At 42.1% G+C, this 20774-nt stretch overlaps 1 protein-coding gene and 1 long non-coding RNA gene across 2 annotated transcripts in view; one reads left to right on the top strand and one right to left on the bottom strand.

Moving 5' to 3' along the window:
- The window catches only part of LOC139546308 (collagen alpha-2(V) chain-like), a 63414-nt gene that overhangs the window by 28044 nt on the left and 14596 nt on the right, over positions 1-20774 (bottom strand). Inside the window, exons 2-5 of the mRNA XM_071354526.1 lie at positions 1844-2068; positions 1134-1153; positions 960-1025; positions 587-640 (exon numbers count right to left, since the gene is read on the bottom strand). Of these exons, the coding sequence (XP_071210627.1) occupies positions 587-640; positions 960-1025; positions 1134-1153; positions 1844-2068 (365 nt within the window). The remainder of the gene's footprint in view (positions 1-586; positions 641-959; positions 1026-1133; positions 1154-1843; positions 2069-20774) is intronic.
- Positions 11490-15151, top strand: LOC139547204 (uncharacterized). Its single transcript, XR_011669356.1, has 4 exons — positions 11490-11531; positions 12242-12407; positions 14618-14668; positions 14928-15151. It is a non-coding gene; the product is annotated as an uncharacterized lncRNA (long non-coding RNA).

Here is a 20774-nt window from a genome sequence, read left to right as displayed (position 1 = left end):
TCTTTAACAGGTTGATTATCTTTGAAGATACTGTATTCTATTTGAGCACGACAATGAAAGCCATTGATTAAAAAAAATCTATATAATTATTTTATGTTCATAATCATATATATTAGTTGCTTCTCTGAAATATCCTAATTCAATAGAGACTGAGTAGTACGTAAATTGTCATGTCTCAGCTTGGTTGGCCTGGAGAGGAAATTACACCATGAAGGCTGTATTTTACCTGCCATTATAGAATGAGTAAATATTCCTTTAGCATATTTTCCAAATCAAACTACATGACATTGGGTTTTTACAAGACAAGCTCTGTGTGGACTGCACAGTTGGGGCCACATGGATCACTTCTGAGGGTGTGTCACAGAAAAGGGTTGGGTGATCATACTATTTAGGTCCAGAAAAAGGAATGATAAAGGATTTGCGATTTGGCAAAGATCCAACTTGTATTGAAACTCACTTTTTTGTTGTTGTTGTCAATGTAAATAAGTATACAGTACAGAACTCCAGTGTAGCTACAGCGTGATATATTTGCTCTACATGCATCCTAGAGGTGTGTGTGTTTTCACAAGTCATGTTTGGAACGTACAGGTCTTCCTTTCTGGCCTCGGTCCCCTCTGAATCCTGGAGATCCGGGAGGCCCCTGTTGTCGAGCAAAAAGAACGGATGGGAAAAGCCACACTAATGTCCCTTCATTAATCACATGATGGCATCATTACTGAAATGGAGGAAAGTCATTATTGATGCTCTGTCAAGTACAGGTAGGTAACTGTGTTGTAGGTAACTGTGCTCTTCTGCCATCTAGAGTTGACTGAAAGAGTCTTACAAAATCCACACCACAAGTGAGAAACAACTGGTAAAAGACGTAAACCTTAAAGCTGTATTTTGGTGAATCTCGACAAAGCACTATATCACAAATTTAGTTTATAATAGACTGAAAACAAAGTGATCTATAAGCTTACCATAGGCCCAGGACGACCTCTGATCCCAGTCACCTGTGGTACATCTCCAGGTTCTCCTTTCTGACCCTACAAACCAAGAGCAAGATGACAGATGTTGCTTCACCGTTAAAATCAAGTTAGTAACAAGACATTTTAAAAGATGTTTAATAATCACAAGGAGATCCTAAAGCTTACCCTGTAGACTCTGCCACCATCTGAAAATGAAAGAACAGACATAAACAAATAATTATCTTACAAAAGCCTGTAGTCTACAGTGTCATTGGTGTCATCAGTGTCATGAGTGTCATCAGTGTCATCAGTGTCACGAGTGTTATCAGTGTCACGAGTGTCATCAGTGTCATGATTGTCACCAGTGTCATGAGTGTCACCAGTGCCATCAGTGTCATAAGTGTCACCAGTGTCATGAGTGTCATCAGTGTCATCAGTGTCATGAGTGTCATCAGTGTCATGAGTGTCATCAGTGTCATGAGTGTCACCAGTGTCATCAGTGTCATCAGTGTCATCAGTGTCATGAGTGTCATCAGTGTCATCAGTACCATGCGTTTCATTAGTGTCATGAGTGTCATCAGTGTCATGAGTGTTATCAGTGTCATCAGTGTCATAAGTGTCATCAGTCTCATCAGTGCCATGAGTGTCATTAGTGTCATGAGTGTCATCCGTGTCATCAGTGTCATCTGTGCCATGAGTGTCATGAGTGTCATCAGTGTCATCAGTGTCATTAGTGTCATGAGTGTCATCAGTGTCATGAGTGTCATCAGTGTATTAGTATAGTAGTAGTTACACATTCAAACACAGTTCATACTGAGTTCTCTCATAACAAATGTGTGTCCTTGTCATGACTTGGGGTCACTACAGATTTCCGGTCACGCTTTCCGACCGCTCACCGGGTCTGCCATTGCCACTGGTGTCTGTGCTGCCCTCGCTCTGACAGATGGGACAGCACTCGCCCTCGGGGATGATCACTTTCTCACAGTTGGACAGCTCATCGCACTGGATCTCGTCACACAGGACGGCGCCGTTGTCGCACACGCAGATCCGACATGGCTCCGGTTTCCAAATGTCTCGGTTGGTGTACACCTGGCCGTCAACCGTGCAGCCCAAGTCATCTCCTGTGGAGGGCGGAACAGACAAGAAAGGTTAGATAGGAAAGGTTAGACAGGAAACGTCAGACAAGAAAGGTCAGACAGGAAAGGTCAGACAGGGAAATGTCAGACAGTGAAAGGTCAGACAGGAAAGGCCAGACAGGAAAGGTCAGACAGGAAAGGTCAGAAAGGGAAAGAACAGACAGGAAAGGTCACACAGGGAAAGGTCAGACAGGAAAGGTCAGACAGGAAAGATCATACAGGAAAGGTCAGATAAGAAAGGTCAGACAGGGAAGGGTCAGACAGGAGAGGTCAGACAGGAACGGTCAGACAGGAAAAGTCAAACAGGAAAGGTCAGACTGGGAAAGGTCAGACAGGGAAAGGACAGACAGGAAAGGTCTGAAAGGTCTGAAAAATGTGGTAAATGCCACAGTCCAGAACTGAGATAGATCAACAAGAAGACTAGTCACTGAAAGCGATGAACTGGTTAAATGTTATACTTCAGACTTATTTAGTGGCTTGTGAACATGTTCTCATAGCTCTCTTCCTATTGGCTTCCTGTGTGGCTTCATGATAGATTACATGTTTCCTCATTGGACATCGCAAAACCTTCTGCTTTCTTTACTGGCATGCAATATCACCAACAACAAAATGAACACAAACCCAATTGGACACTTTAAACACAGAAAAATAAATGCAGTGTTAGTGTAACAGAATCTTATTATTCTGTATCATAAATCAACAACAGGTAACTGTGTTTAGAGGTAATGAGGAACATATGTTTTCCATTATGTACTGGATAACATCTCAGTTCAACTGCAGATAAAAGAAGGTTCTGGAAAAGGGGACTGTCAGTTGTAGTAAACGTCTCCCCACTGTCAGACATGAGCTAACTTCCTCCAAAGGAATGCCTCGAAAACCTGACTCACAGACTCACAAAAAAATGACCCAGCCACCAATGAAAAATGTCCACGCATAGATATACCAATAAAATACTAAATGTTTATTACACACACACAGAAAAGTCTTGGAAAAGGGCTATTAAACAGTAATGGTGCTCTATAAAACACAAACCATTTTGAGTGCTTATGCGAAATTACAACAAAGCTTCATGGGTTGACCTGGTCTAACTACCCCAAATGCAGGAGAGACTAGGCTATGTCAAGAAAAGCTCCCATTCGTTTTAACACAATTTATCCACATTTGCACCCACCTACTTATTGATTATGATTGATATTTTTGATCTACTTCATTATTTATTGAACTTCTACTCTACCAGGTTAGTAAGTTGACTGAGAAGAACACATTCTCACTCACAGCAACAACCTGATGGAGACTTGCTGGGGAAAGGAGAGCGGTTGAACTTTACTTTAGGGCACATTAGCGTGTCTAGGTAGTCATGACAACTGACACACAAAACATAAACAAACGTATCATCGGGCTGAGTTGATGGAGTAAAGGTGACTTGTAGGTCCTTTACCTGTTCTCGTTATTAACACCAGGTGGCATCCCTGAGCTTTATAGGTAACCATTTGATAAGAACAAGCCTCAGACTGGTCAGAGTGCCAGAGGAACATGTCTACCAGACCAACAACTCTCACAAGACTCTACTTTATATTCCCACTTATTACTTATGTTCCTCAGTGTGCTGTGAGATCTGACTGGGAGGAAACAGACTGAGCTGTCGGCTATGTCATCACTTTGGCACTGTGGGGGTAACGGATCATTCTAGATTAGCTCATCTGCTAAATGAACCATCTGTTATCTCACTCCACAACGTATACAAAACGGCCACAGGAAGACTTTAGCCTGAAACTGTCGACTTCCTAAGATGGATGCCGTAGACGATGACCAACATTTTATAAAATTATGACAAAGTTATGACAAAAACTATACGCAAAAATTAGCCTGGAATACTTGGTTCACCATGATCTTATTCTGAATATTAGAGGAAGATAAAGTGCATAAAAGAGTCTGACTTCACAGTACTGTGTTGTCTACTACAGTGGTTTCCAAACCCAGGTTGTTAACGGAGAGAACATTTAGCAGGGTTGAATCTTATTTCCTGCAATTGTATGAATTTTGCCAAGAGGTGCTGTGAACATTTTGCTGACCCCCACAGTTTGGGAACCACTGGTATACTAAACAAAGAGAGGCGAGAACAGATAAGGAGAACCAAATACTCTTATTCTGGGAACTGGATCAAACTAGAGAGCCAGTGGGATGATGTTACTGATACCACCAATCATTTTTAAACATGCCTTAGCAAAACACAATGCGGACGGTATAGCCATCTCAAATTAAAGGAAACTACAGCCTTGGATAAGCTACAATATGGCTAAGTGATCAAATTTAATGGCTAATGTCTAATCTTATAATTGAGGGTACCATAATTCAAGGTATTTCGCCTGCCCTGATGAATGTCTGTGGTTATGAGTCATGCCGCCCACATCGGCCACACACACACACACACACACCACACACACACACCACACACACACACACACACACACACACACACACACACACACACACACACACACACACACACACACACACACACACACACACACACACACACACACACACACACACACACACACACACACACACACACACACACACACACACACACACACACACACACAGACACACACACCTCACCCCATTCATCATCCCCATGGGAACACCACCCCCCTACACTAGACACCCACCCCTGGGTCTCAGAAGGTCTCCCCCCTACCTGTCAGAATTGATCCATAGAGCCTGCCCTGCACCATGTCTCGCGTGCGATAACGGAAAACGACCCTGTGACACTCAGCAGGGTTCGCTACGCCTTTTATCATCATTCTTTATCTCTGAACCTCTGTTTGGAACCAGCTGTGTTGTCTCTACACTAGTCTAGGCTCTTGAGACAGTAGACAGTAGGCGGTAGGCTGTAGACAGTAGGCAGTAGGCAGTAGACAGTAGTCAGTAGACAGTAGGCGGTAGGCTGTAGACAGTAGCCAGTAGCCAGTAGGCAGTAGTCAGTAGTCAGTAGTCAGTAGTCAGTAGACAGTAGACAGTAGGCGGTAGGCTGTAGACAGTAGACAGTAGGCAGTAGACAGTAGACAGTAGACAGTAGACAGTAGGCGGAATGCGGTAGGCAGTAGGCAGTAGGCAGTAGGCAGTAGGCAGTAGGCAGTAGACAGTAGACAGAAGACAGAAGGCGGTAGGCAGAAGGCGGTAGGCAGTAGGCAGTAGGCAGTAGACAGTAGGCAGTAGACAGTAGACAGTAGACAGTAGACAGTAGGCAGAAGGCGGTAGACGATAGGCAGTAGGCAGTAGGCAGTAGGCAGTAGACAATAGGCAGTAGACAGTTTCCAGCTCATTTATGTTCTATCTACTGTAAGACATTTGACTAGTCTGAATGTCCCGGGATAAATCTCTGCTGTCCGGCCTCCAAGTACTGTGCAGAACTAAAGCAAGGCTCTGTGTCTGTCTGTCCTGTCTGTCCAAGTACTGTGCAGAACTAAAGCAAGGCTCTGTGTCTGTCTGTCCTGTCTGTCCAAGTACTGTGCAGAACTAAAGCAAGGCTCTGTGTCTGTCTGTCCTGCCTCCAAGTACTGTGCAGAACTAAAGCAAGCACTTTGTTTAAACTTGGGTCCCCGTGAAATTACCAGTTTCCAGGCTATTGCTCTGTGAAAATGCACGTTTGGATGAATTTAATCAATAAAACACTGGAACAAACAAAGAAAAAATGTATCTTCATATGAATCCAAACATCAAACATGTTTTTGCAAAGCAGAAAAAAGAAAAAAAACTTAATCCCAGAAAAACGTTAACAGACTTTGATTGAACATGCCTTAGTTCCCAGATGCTTACTGCATTTCATTTGATACACTTGGCAGACACTCTCATGCAGAGCAACACATTTTCATTTGTACTTGTCCACCATAGGAATTGAACCCATGACCCTGACATTGCAAGTTCCATGCTCTACTAACTGAGCCACACGGTACCGTGTAGATGTATCATCTCCCTAACCGTGCAGATGTATTAGTTTCCTAACCATGTAGACGTATTATTATTACAGGCAAGAGTATCTTAACTAGATGTGCACATGATCTAAACATGATCTACACATGATCTACACATGATCTACACATGATCTACACATGACAAAATGTAACTAATTGTAAATACACTTCTATAAACTACAGAAGAATAAAAATGTCCAACTGGCCCTGTCTAGCGGAGCCATAGACCACAGAGCTTGGAAAGTGCCATTTTCCCTGTTGGGGTTTTTCGAAAGGGGGTGTCGGGAGCATTTGAAGTTTACAGTGAGAGAAGTGAGGTTTGCTGGGCGGTCTTAAAAACCTCAGTGCAGTCCAGGGTAAGGAGGGGAGGGGGTGGTTAACTTTTTCCTCCCCCTCAGCTTAATTCATCACAGGTTCCGTACTTTCAGCAGACGCCACATAAACCGGATAATCGTGACAACGGTGAAAAAGCATGCTCGTCTGATGCATATTTTCCATTAGTATTCTCACTCAGTCGGTTGGTTTCCCCCACTGTTCTACAACATTTACTTTCTCCAGGTTTCTGAGAGGATGAGAGAATGTCTGGCTGTGTTCTTTGTACTACAGACTCACCAGACTGTTAGACGTTCCTCAGGGGGAACAAAAGCCAGATAACAATGAACCGCAACATTCGACACTGAAACCATGTCGCACATCTATGACAACTTGGATCAATCAGGGGGAAAGTGTGGAATACAATCATACAGCAGGCTGCATTTTTTTAAACATTTTTTAAAGCTTTTTTTAACCAGGCAAGTCAGTTAAGAAAAAAATATTATTTACAATGGCGGCCTACCCCGGCCAAACCATAACCCAGACAACGCTGGGCCAATTATGCATTGTCCTATGGCACTCCCAATCACAGCTGGTTATGATACAGCCTGGAATTGAACCAGGGTGTGTAGTGACACCACTATCACTGAGATGCAGTGCATTAGACTGCTGAGCCACTCAGGATCCCAGGAACTGGTTACTTTATGGATTTTCCATGGTTAATGCGGAAAAACTCAAGACACACTGTGTTTGGGGAGTAGACTGTTGCAGCCAGAAGTCTAGAGGTTAAAACATGACCTTATGGAAACAATGAGTCATTTAAACTCTCTCTTTTCCAAGGACTCAACGCCAGCCAAACTGTTTCAGAAAGTAGGCTTACGTTTGTTTAAAATGAGCAAGATGTCCCGACTGCTCTGTCAGGTGTCAGACACATTCAAAAGCAGCCTAATCCTTGTACTAAGACTTAATCCTTTTATATATTGATGGTTTTCTTCATAGCCTGAACAGATCTGTCATCTGGCAGGACCAGAATGTTCCGGCTGACTCTGCCTTCTTTCCCAGGTCATGCAGATGAGTTCCAGCTGGCTGCTTGGATGTTCTGCGGCAGCTGTGCATGCCTGCTTTGAACCATCTGGTGGCGGACATAAATCTTCCAGTCCCTGCTCCCCTTTGACTCCCCCCTCCTATAATTGGTTCACAGATAAATCTATCCAGGACAGTGATTGGTCACAAACAACTGGGTCACAATTTTACCTACTGAGCTTAATGAAGGCTTCATAGCCCTTTATAACAGCTAGGTATAAGCAACTACCATAATATGAAGGGTGATATGACATGATCTCCACGTGGCAGAAGCATTATTATGTGTGAAGCTTATGAAGGCTTTATTAAGCCTTCATGAAATAATTCCACTGTTGTTCTGAAATTGGTGTTAATAAGCACTCCAACATGTTGACCTGCCTTGTCAGCAACTAGTTGCTACAGTGTCACTTCAAAGTGGACATAAACCCTATGATTACACCTGTCCCTTTGTTAGTGTGACTAGAAGAGATGACTCCCTTCATTTTATAAAGACATCTGTGTGTCTGTAAGAAAAATACACTACAACATTATCTACATGTTCCAGAGTTGTGAGGTATGAGCATTGGGGATTATAGGCAAACCTTGTTGGCGCAAGAGAACATTGTTGCTTCTGGTTTGAACACGCACCTCACCTTCCCTTCTCTTCTCTTCCACAAACATGGCTAGGGGATGGGGGTGGGGGTGGGGGTGGGGGATGGGGATGGGGGTGGGGGTGGGGGTGTGGGTGGGGATGGGGGATGGGGGATGGGGGTGGGGATGGGAAAGGAAGGCCAGCCAGGAAAGTTAAATGAAAAAGTAGCTGATTACACGTCTGTGCCTCTTTTCCTTCTGGAGCTGTCTCAGACAGCCGGGTCTTCCTGTAAAGAAACACAACACACTGCAGTGGTTCCCACCATGTTGGCTTGGGAGAAAGTGGTCGCTCTAAATTACCCCCTTCTACTGACTCCTAGTTTTCCATTTGTCTCTATTCCATACAACTCAACTATGGTCAACTGCTGTCTACACTGTGTTCAAAATGTTTTCAAATCTGTCAAGGTTTGCTTCTTTGAGCTTTCCTTGTAGAATGGGACCAATTGCATAATCCAAAATGTGCAAACCCTGCCTATAGATAGCACCACAGGCAGGCTCAACAAAACTCTCAAAGTCTTCAAAATCTTAGAAAGAATTCAAATACTATTTGAACCCAGGCATGTTGCAATGTACACTAACTTTCTCAAACTGTTGCCAAAAGTTGGATGCACAGAATTGTCTAGAATGTCATTGTATGCTTTAGCGTTAAGATTTCCCTTCGCTGGAACTAATGGGCCTATTCCTCCTCCACCAAACTTTACAGTTGACACTATGCATTCGGGCAGGTAGCATTCTCCTGGCATCCGCCAAACCCAAATTTGTCCGTCGTACTGTCAGATGGTGAAGCGTGATTCATCACTCCGGAGGACGCGTTTCCACTGCTCCAGAGTCCAATCGTGGCGAGCTTTACACCACTCCAGCTGACATTTGGCATTGTACATGGTGATCTTAGGTTTTTGTGTGGATGCTCGGCCATGGCAACCCATTTCATGAAGCTCCCGAATAACATTTCTTGTGCTGATGTTGCTTCGAGAGGCAGTTTGGAAGTCGTTAGTGAGTGTTGCAACTGAGAACAGACCATTTGTACGCTCTACGTGCTTCAGCGCTCAGTGGTCCCGCTCTTGTACCACTTCGCTACTGAGCCGTTGTTGCTCCTAGACGTTTCCACTTCATAATAATAGCACTTGCAGTTGATCGGGGCAGCTCTAGCAGTGCAGAAAGTTGACGAGCTGACTTGTTGGAAAGGTGGCATCCTATGACGGTGCCACGTTGAAAGTCACTGAGCTCTTCAGTAAGGCCTTTCTACTGCCAATGTTTGTCTATGGTGATTGCATGACTGTGTGCTCGATTGTATACACCTGTCAGCAACGGGTGTTGCTGAAATAGCCGGATCCACTAATTTGAAGGGGTGTCCACATACTTTTGTATATACTGTATAGTTTAAGTGCATTGTCTGAGATGTCCCTCATAGTTAAAGGCTGAATCTTTACAGTAATACTATGCTATTCAAGGCTTTTGAGTAACTATAATATGTGGAAAACATATTTAGTCGGCTATACTTATACTAGATTTGAAATACAGCCCAGAAAGTAATGGGGCTCTGGGGAAGATTATGGGATGAGAGCAGTAAATGGAACTTCACATAATCATATCAAACATGACTAGAAGCTACAGGAACAGACTAGGTTTTTCTCTTGTGCACAACTGAATTTGTGCAAAGCAAAGTTATTCCAGTGAATTAAGAGCAATGTAGAGCAAGCCATCCATCTGAAAATTGTCAACCAGCAGTGCATCAAAGGAAGAATTATAATAGCCATACTTGGGAGGATAGAAGCATCTACTGTAGCAAGGTTCAACAATATGCCAGTTACTGAATAGAATAACCTTGAAGGACATTGGTCTTGCCTTGCCGTCAACTTGACTGCAATCTTCTCTAGGCTGTGGTTTACCTCACGGTGGCATTTGGTTTGCTCTGTAACCGTACATGGTTTGTGTGTTTTGCTTTTTTCACTTTCAGATGAATTACAGCCCTCTGACCACAAAGTCAGTGATGTTGAGCATATGACATATAATTTACGGTATCATAACACACTCGGCACATAAACACAGGCATGACGAAGAAACACAGATCAAAGAATATGATACAATATGATTCATCTGTATTGACAAGCCCATGAACTCTCCTTAACCTGAACCAGCTGTATACTTTGCATGTCTGTAACTGTAATGAATTTCCATTTCACTCCAAAGTTGTCTTGAATGGCATATCGTATTGTGAGATAAATGATTGTCACAATCCAGAACTAACACTATCTATAGGTTGAACGGAGGAAAACCTCCGTGTGTATGGTGATGATCGTCATGACATCATTTGCGTACATTTTAGGCGTGAAAAATAAACATACACAGGTAAAACGTTTGTCTGAAAATACTGCTTGGCTTCCACAGGTGTAGGTTACCTGTTGGATTTTTAACCATGTGATTTCCACATCGTCTCAGGTGGTGTCCACTAGCACACTAGATCAAACCAAGCAAAACACATTGACATGCTTTAACAAATGGGAGCAACATTTTCTCCTTCGTGATTTTATACATACAGTATGCATGGTAGGCTATCCTGTAACGGACCTTCTGAATCAAACAGACATTCGACATTCCCTGTCTCTGATGTTTAATTAGCTTGGTATCAATTGAGCCTTATAGACAGGCAACCTTAAAAACCAATAACAAGCATCGCATTGACTACGACACACAGGGAAATAACTTCATCATTACTTCGATAGCAATTTCAAGCTCCATTTCCTTCTTCCATCGTCCATGCATGAGAAGCCAGCCAGTCCATACATCATGCCAGGGTTGTATTATTTAGGGCATGTAATAGGAAACGTTTAAAAACGTTTTGCAATGGGGGGGACGTTGACAACACAAATCCATGTAGTCCCTCCCAGTTTCCGTCCATTTTCTTCTGTTTTCTTCTGTTAGAGCCAAATGAATACAACCCAGGTATGACTAAAGGAAACTTTACACGATGACGTACATTCCAGTTTACCAGTCTGCACTTTAACATATACACAAGGTCACGGCCTCCTGGTGTTTTACATCAACTAAGTGCATATCCAGATGTAGAAGAATAAACGGTCTTCAGCTCCTGAGGAGGAACAGTAAGAGGAAAGTTATATGTACTTGTGGCTCTATTGAAACACTAGGAGAAATACAACGGTATTATTTTAGTCCATATGTTTTACATTAGAAAGTGATAATAAATGTAAATGAGTGAGAATAAATGTTTGGTATAAATGGAGATGTAAACCAAAGGGAGTTGCTCCTAATCCATGACCGGGTCTTTTATTTCTGAGGCTGCGTATCTGTGAGGTTGCAAAGTCTCGCGGGAATTTGAGACTTCCCTAATTTTCTCATGCCGAAACCAGGTTAGAAAGGAAGAAGAAGAAGAAGAAGAAGAAGAAGAAGAAGAAGAAAATGGCTGCCGGTGTGGCCATGCTGTGGGGGTAAGATGGAGGACAGGGAAAAAAAGGAGAGAAGTGGAACACAATATAAGTAAATATGGAGTGGGAATGCACAAGCCTTCTGGAAGATCTGATGAAGAATAAGATGGTGGACAGGAAAAAAAGGAGAAATGTGGAAGATGTTTTTAGTGAATATAGAATGGTGGATCACACAAAACGTTTGGAAGAGCATCAGAAGGAAATTGAATGTGATGAGTATGAGGAGGAATTAACTGTGGTGGCAGGTGCAGTGAAGACTGCTGATGTTGAAAAAGATGATTCTGGCCCAGTGGGAGTGACTTTTCTGGAGAGAATGGATCCTTGCCTTCTGGTAGATTCTTACGTGGTGTCAGGTTGGGTGGAGAAGTGGTTTGGGACCGAGTTGGTGAAAGTAACTCGAAATGGACTCGTGAAGATATTTTGCCTTTCCTCTGTCCAAAGGGAGTAGGCGCTCCGGACCGCGCAACTAAGGACAAGAGTTGTGACTTGCTCATTAAGTGCGGAGGAGAATCAACTGAAATATAAGATTCCCGGTGTCTATGACGCCCGCCATTTGGTGCGACGCGGTGGAGAGGATAGGGAAATGGAGAGGACACTGTCTGTCCTTCTGAGTTTTGATGCAGAGTCTTTACCTGACATGGTATGAATTTAAGTATGCTCTCTCTATGCTCTCTCTAATTTTCTCTCTCTTTCTCTCTTTCTCTCTCTTGGAGGACCTGAGCCCTAGGACCATGCCTCAGGACTACCTGGCCTGATGACTCCTTGCTGTCCCCAGTCCACCTGGCCTTGCTGCTGCTCCAGTTTCAACTGTTCTGCCCTGACCTGTTCACCGGACGTGCTACCTGTCCCAGACCTGCTGTTTTCAACTCTCTAGAGACAGTAGGTGCGGTAGAGATACTCTGAATGATCGGCTATGAAAAGCCAACTGACATTTTCTCCTGAGGTGATGACCTGTTGCACCCTCGACAACCACTGTGATTATTATTATTTGACCCTGCTGGTCATCTATGAACATTTGAACATCTTGGCCATGTTCTGTTATAATCTCCACCCTGTACAGCCAGAAGAGGACTGGCCACCCCTCATAACCTGGTTCCTGCCTAGATTTCTTCCTAGGTTCTGGCCTTTCTAGGGAGTTTTTCCTAGCCACCGTGCTTCTCCACCTGCATTGCTTGCTGTTTGGGGTTTTAGGCTGGGTTTCTGTACAGCACTTTGTGACATCAGCTGATGTAAGAAGGGCTTCATAAATAAATTTGATTTGATTTGACAAGGTCAATTTAGAATGTGTAATTTATCCCGTGTGAGCTTTTGTCCCGAACCCATTACGGTGTTTTAAGTGCCAAGGTTATGGTCATGTTGCAGCAGTGTGTAGGAGGGAGATTGCTAAATGTGAGAAGTATGCAGGCGGGCATGAGACAAAGGAATGTGTAGTGTCGGTAGAAACAGTTATGTGTGTGTTAGCTGTGGGGGTGCCCATGGTGTTGGAGATCGGAGGTGTCCAGTGAGAGAAAGACACGTTGAGGTTGCCGGGATCAGAGTAGTACAGAAGGTGTCATATGGTGAAGCAGTGAAGAGAGTAGTAGAAGAAGATGGGTCCAGGGCGAGAGATCCTGAGAGGATTCCTGTGAGAAGGCCGAGTCCAATAGAGAGTGATTGGAATAATATGTGTTTCAGTAAGGTGGGTTTCTTAGCATTTATAGCCATGGTTGTCAATTGTACTCTAGAAATGAAATGTAAGTCACAGAAAATGGTGGCAGCTGCAGAGAGGTACTTGGGATTGCAAGATTTTACTGCAGAAGAGTTGCAGGGGGGTGTTGAGCGGCAGTGTTCTGTCCTCCCAGGCCATCGACTTGGTGTTGGACTAGATAGGGTTAAATAGTGGAATGGGGTTGTGGGTTTTTAATTAGGGTTCATTTGCAGGGTCGTTTTCCTTTTTATTTTTCCTAATTTTGTATTGTCCTATCACCAAGTATAACGGACTGTATGGCGGCATCCACGTAACCTTTGTTTGTGGACCACTATAACACTACAGAAGAAGAAGAAGAAGATCTGATGAAGGAGAAGATGGTGGACAGTAAAAAAAGGAGAAATGTGGAACAAGGAGAACAAGAAGAAGAAGGATTAGAAAGGATACATACCGGTAGTTGATCAGTTAAATGGCAAAAAGATTATATTCGCAATGTCACTAAGCAAAAAGCAAACAACCAAAATAGCAATAACCACTACTATGTGTAAACAGGATTTAGTCATGAGATCAGTTCGATTGGCTTGATTTTGCGGACCCACAACTATGGTGTATGGTAATTAGCTAGCTAGCTGTTAGCATGTTAGCAACACTATTCAGCATAGGCTGCTACATGATAATCAGTTTGTGTTTGCTAGCTAGCATTAGCTATATAGCTAGCCAGTCTAGCAAGCTCTAGTCCAATGGAAACCAATTCAACCCTGCTGGCTAATGGCTAGCTAAATAACCAGTGGTGACAAAAATGTAAGCAGGTCCCTATGAGATTCAAGGCTTTAAGTGCCATCGTACAGATATACTGTAGCAAAGAAAAAAACGGATTAATGAGCTAGCTAAGTTAGCTAGCAAGATAGCTATGACAGTTACGAGGGAGCATGCAGAAATGCATGATGACACATGGTATCAAAGTCAAGAAGGCATGCAGAATGGACTGCGTCTCTGGGACTGGACTACCTAGCTAGTAGAGGGGTACAAAAGAAGGATACATAAAACAATGGTACACAGATGCATAGCTCATTAAATTATATTTTGTTCTAGTCAAAGATAATACAAGTTGCAAAGTAAATACCTGCATCATATATATCTCATTGCATTTCATGCTAGTGCATAAAATCTCTAGCATTTTTATTTTTTTTGCATAGGAAAGGGACTCACCCAACATCAAGCTTGTGAAGCTTTATGATAGCTAGTGACTGAGGATGAAAAACCGGTGACCACTAGATGTCCTCATATACCCAAATTTAGATCGAATGCACTTGATTATTGATCAGTACTGTGTGAATGACAAGCAAACGCCCATTTAATATATTTTAGGGTATCTATAATCATCTTTTTTTTTTATACTCAGCAGGTAGGAGCCTGCGTACTTCAGATCATGTGTCTTCATTAATGGTTTCAGGTGAGTTTGGTTGCATCACCCATCTTAAAATGTAAGAAGGAATTTGATATCAAAAAGTATGCTGTACATGTCTAAAATATCCATAATTGTTCTTCAAAATGTCCAAGATATGTTAATATACAAATCAATTGCAATAGTGACATTTTACACCAGTGCAGCAAGCTAGTGGACTTACTGTTTAAATCAATTTGATCTGTGGGGATATGATGACACCTTTTATCTCTTCCCTTGCTGTTCACTGTTTGTTGTGATCTGGTAGGTCCCTGAAAACTGTCTCCACTTCTTTCCTGTGCAAGAACTACGAGCAAAATGTCAGAGAAATTGTGGACTAATACACAATGTATTTGGCGGTATTTTGTCGTATTCATTTTTTTATGCGATAGCAAGATAATGGAGATGATGAGATGCTAGCTACTTTACAGTTATATGTGTACTGACTGCTATTAACTACAGCTAATAAAAGATTGTTGCATTGCATGAGAGCTTCATCTATGTATGTTCCTGGAATTTTTGCGTCTTATAGGACAATCCGTCCTGGTTGACATGTTGACACAACATCGGAGACGGTCTACCATCTTGGCAACACTGGTCCGGCATGTAAAGCTAGCTGGCATCCTCTTTGATAACTGGTCTACCTTTGCTAGCTAGCTAACTTAGCTAGCTCATCAAACTGTATTTTCTTTGCTACTTCTGCACGATGGCACTTAGCATGCTAACCTTAGCTTGCTAGCTAATGACGATACTTTTGCAAAATTAAGCAAATAGTACTGAACGCATGACAAAATCATGTTTTGACATTGTATTGGCTATTGCTGTTTTGGTGTTTTGGTTTTTGCTTAGTGACATTGTGAATATCATATTTTTGGCATTTAATTCTGATCAAACTAGCTTTGTATCTTATCGGGTTAAGGGCATAAAAATTACTGAAGTTCCAAATTCCTGTGAGATTCTGTGATAATTTGCACACATCGATACGGAGCCTCAGAAATAAAAGATCCGGTCACAGATGAAGAGCCACTCCTTAAACAAAAATCTGTGTATATGTCTCGAACCTTACATAAGATAAACTACGGTCTAATGATGAAATACACATGTCCGGTCATTATCGTTATTTTTGGAGCGATGGACGTGGACCTGGTTTGTGTGGAAACCTATATATATGTCATGGGGAACATCCCTGGGCTAGTGAAGATATACTGCCACAACCTTTCATTTGACCACTAGGTGCTTTAACTAAATAATACCATATTACCTCGCAAGCCAGTGAAAACATCCTTGCCTGGTTTTTCCTTCTAATGCTAAATCTCTCTCTCTCCCCTTCTCTCCCTCCTTTCCATTCCCTCTCTGTTTGTTTGATAGTGCTGAAAGCTAGCAGATCTCATGCAGCTGGTTTGCCATGACACTGGCTTACATTACAGCGTGTTACTAAGTGCAGCCTAAGGCAAGGCAAAGATGTATGTTATAAATATTTACATCTTGCGACTGGACTGCAGATTTGTGTACATTTGAATACTCTCAGTATTACTGCATCACAGCAACGGAATGAATTGGAAAGCTTTTCTAGTTAGCTTGAAAATGAACTGTTGGCGATCTGACAAACACTCAAGGGAGGTAGAAAACACAGAAAGCTGTTTGCAAGAACAACAACCTATCCCCCAGATAGGGCCCATTGTCTCAGATGACATTACTCAAACCTAAGCCTAGGGTGGGGGAGTGACATGATCTATGGTTTTCACTTTAAAAGTAAATGGACCCCTTGAAGTTTACGGTGTCCTATATCTCTGTTATACCTGGAGAAATCTAGAGCGGACACAACTCCAAAACGCACTCTTTGAAAATACTAGCACACACTTGTTGTTTACTTGACGTTTGCATTTAAACAATACTTCAACGGATTCTGTAATTGTAGTATCCTACATAGCATAAAGATACATTATGAGACCTAAAAAACTAACGTTGAAACCTAGACTGCCAAAATAATTGAATAGAATTTCATGTTTTGGAGCAAATAGATTTCTAATCTAATTGTAGACAGAAAATCACAAACACAGTGGCTTTGAGTTCTGGGATGCGTGAGAGCTGTGGAACATGTCAAAATATGTTTCCTACTGACCTCTTGATAGTGAAAGGTCAAACAGCAATTTGACGGTTACATTCCAAACCGACTATTCCACCAAAGAGAATCGCCCCCAAAGCAGGCGAGGACATTTATCTTTTTCTCCGTTGTTATGAGAAGTACAAAACAAAAATTAACTGTAAAGTTTAAGTTCAATCATGCAATCAATGTTATCAACATCGGAACCAGGAATAAGAAACACCCACTGGGCTCAGACTGGTTGAATCAACGTTGTTTTCACGTTATTTCAATTAAATGACGTTGAACCAACTTGGAATAAACACTGAATTGACGTCTGTGCCCAGTGGGCTTTGTCTTGATGTATTACTGGCAAATTTCGAATGAATGCTTGTCAAGTTGTCTCCAGTCTGTTGACTGCGGCTCCTCCCTTCTATCAGCAGCCATTACATATTTTCTGAATATGTCATCAGCAGCTGTGTCAGCTTCAGCAGTTCCAAAATGTCTGCTCTGAATTCAGAGTAGGGTGGACATTTTCCCATTAGGAAACACGTATCTTCTTCACCTATTCTCATTTGACAACTTGACCTAATGAAATGGATGACCAGCAGTACATCCTATTGATGCTGATGTATGACCTAAATGGTTGGATCACCTGGTATTGTTGCAATCAAAACAATGTGATTGATATACAGTGCCTTCGGAAAGTATTCAGACCCCTTAACTTTTTACACATTTTGTTACGTTACAGCCTTATTCAAAATTAATTAAATTGTTTTCTTTCCCTCATCAATCCAAACGCAATACCACATAATGACAAAGGAAAAAAATCTTTAAAAAAAAACATTTTTGCAAATGTATAAAAAATATAAAATGGAATTATTACATTTAAATAAGTATTCAGACCCTTTACTCAGTACTTTGTTGAAGCACCTTTGGCAGCAATTACAGCATAGAATCTTCTTGGGTATAATGCTACAAGCTTAGCACACCTGTATTTGGGGAGTGTCTCCCATTCTTCTCTGCAGATCCTCTCAAGCAATGTCAGGTTGGCTGGGGAGCGTTGATACACAGCTATTTTCAGATCTCTCCAGAGATTTTTGATCAGGTTCAAGTCCGAGCTCTGGCTCGGCCACACAAGGACATTGAGAGACTTGTCCCGAAGCCACTCCTGCATTGTCTTGGCTGTGTGCTTAAAATCATTGTCATGTTGGAAAGTGAACCTTCGCTCTGGAGCAAATTTTCATCAAGGATCTCTCTGTACTTTGCTCCATTCATCTTTGCCTTGATCCTTACTAGTCTCCCAGTCTCTGCTGCTGAAAAAGATCCCCCCATGTTGCCACCACCATGCTTCACCGTAGGGATGGTGCCAGGTTTCCTCCAGACGTGACGCTGTGATGTTCAATCTTGGTTTTATCAAACCAGAGAATCCGTCTGGCCACTCTACCATAAAGGCCTGATTGGTGGAGTGCTGCAGAGATGGTTGTTCTTCTGGAAGGTTCTCCCATCTCCACAGAGGAACTCTAGAGCTCTGTCAGAGTGATCATTGGGTTGTTGGTCACCTCCCTGACCAAGGCCCTTCTCCCTCCATTGCTAAGTGTGGCCGGGCGGCCAGCTCTAGAAAGAGTCTTGGTGGTTCCAAACTTCTTCCATTTAATAATGATGGAGGCCACTATGTTCTTGGGGACCTTCAATACCGCAGAAATGTTTTGGTACACTTCCCCAGATCTCTGCCTCGACACAATCCTGTCTCGGAGCGCTACAGACAATTCTTCGACCTCACGGCTTGTTTTTTGTTTTTCTCTGACATGCACTGTCAACTGTGGGACCTTATATAGACAGTTGTGTGCCTTTCCAAATCATGTCCAATCAATTGAATTTACCAAAGGTGGACTCCAATCAAGTTATAGAAACATCCGAAGGATGATCAATGGAAACAGGATGCACCTGAGCTCAATTTCGAGTCTCAAAGCAAAGGGTCTGAATACTTATGTAAGTAAATAAGTTATTTCCGTTTTAGTTTTTTTATGAATTTGGCAAAAATTCAAAAAAAACTGTTTTTCGCTTTGTCATTATGGGGTATTGTGTGTAGATTGCTGAGGAATTATATTTAATCCATTTTAGAATAAGGCTGTAACGTAACAAAATATGGATAAAGTCAAGAGGTTTGAATACTTTCCGAAGACACTGTACTTGCTAATATCATGCTCCAAATGGTAGTGCTGATTAGTGCTTTTTTCTTTTACCTTGGTTCAGTGTCGGTTCGATTATAAACAAATAATCACAGTTTGAGTACTGTAACAACACTGAATAAAACAATGAATGAAAGTCAAATCATGTTAGGGACCACCCATTACTGCTTATCACATTACTTTAATAAAATATTCGTTTTATTTGATGACTTTATTCTAAATCATCATCTCTATAGAGCTGCTATCTGACAAAATCACTATTTTAATAGTTCTTCAAAGTAAATAAGGCATACTTTTCTGACTGCTGAGTAGCAACTATCAATCACTTACTGTAGATCAGGGTGTCAAACTCATTCCATGGAGGGCCTAGTGTCTGCAGGTTTATTGTTTTTCCTTTAAATGAAGCCCTAGACAACCAGGTGAGGGGAATTATTTACTAATTAGTAACCTTAATTCATCAATCAAATACAACGGAGGGGCAAAAATCCACAGACACTCGGCCCTCCATGGAATGAGTTTGACGCGTGACTTACATCATGTATTTTCAGGCTCCCAAAGCAAATGCTTTCTATTATTCGAGAGCGTTCTCTCTATCCACAGTCTCCATGTCTGCTCCCTGCACAGACTGCCAAGGTTTAAGCTGGCGAGCAGTGGATTATGGTCATTGTAGTTAATTACCCCGTTTTCTGTGTTAATCTATGTAGAATATTGGCCTTTTGGAAACTCAACTCCCTACGACATCGCACAGTTCAGTTCATCGCATAGCTTGATCTGATTTAGCTTTACAGAAACTGCACATCGAGGTCACAGAAAAAATTATTGAACTGACATTTGTCAATTAGTTGTTTAAAAACCAAAATTAACTGAAATTTCGATTAATCGCTCAGCATTACCTAATGGTATGCTTACATCAACTCAAAGTCAGTTCATAACTGGTTGACACGAGATATGGGTGCCATAGAACATCTAAACAGAATGTTTGAACTCTAGAATATAGATGCTAAATTCTTGGTCTACTTTACGCAGATATACACTGAGTGGACAAAACCTTAGGAACACCTACTATTTCATTGACTGACCAGGTGAATCCAGCTGAAAGCTATACTCTCTTATTGATGTCACCTTCAGTGTAGATGAAGGGGAGAAGACGGGTTAAAGAAGGATTTTTAAGCATTGAGTCAATTGAGGCATGAACTGTATATGTCTGCCATTCAGAGGGTGAATGGGCAAGACAGATGATTTAAGTACCTTTGAACGGGGTATGGTAGTAGGTGCCAGGCGGACTGGTTTGAGTTTGTCAAGAACTGCACCGCTGCTTGGTTGGTCACGCTCAACAGTTTTCCGTGTGAATCAAAAATGGTCCACCACCCAAAGGACATCCAGTCAACTTGACACAACTGTAGGAAGCATTGGGCCAGCATCGCTGTGGAATGCTTTCGACACCTTGTATAGTCCATGCCCCGAAGAATTGAGACTGTTCTGAGAGCAAAAGGTGGTGCAACCCAATGTTAGGAAGGTGTTCCTCATGTTTTATACACTCAGTGTATGTCCTCTAACACATATCTGCAGTACAATGGCTGTGTTTACACAGGCAGCCCAATTCTGATATTTCTTTCACCAATTGGTATTTTGACCAATCAGATCAGTTCTGAAAAATATCTGACATGGACAGATATGATGTGATTGGCCAAAATACCAATTTGTGGAAAAAATATCCGAATTGGGCTTCCTGTGTAAACGCAGCCAATGTGTCCTTGTACACAATATCCCTTAGAGACGCAGACCTAAAGTAAACGTTTCCTATCTCTCTCCAAGGTTTTTACAGGGGCATAAACGACCG

This window comes from Salvelinus alpinus, chromosome 20 (assembly GCF_045679555.1).
Source record: "Salvelinus alpinus chromosome 20, SLU_Salpinus.1, whole genome shotgun sequence".
NCBI classification, from domain to species: Eukaryota; Metazoa; Chordata; class Actinopteri; order Salmoniformes; family Salmonidae; genus Salvelinus; species Salvelinus alpinus.
This window is presented reverse-complemented; position numbering and strand designations above follow the sequence as displayed.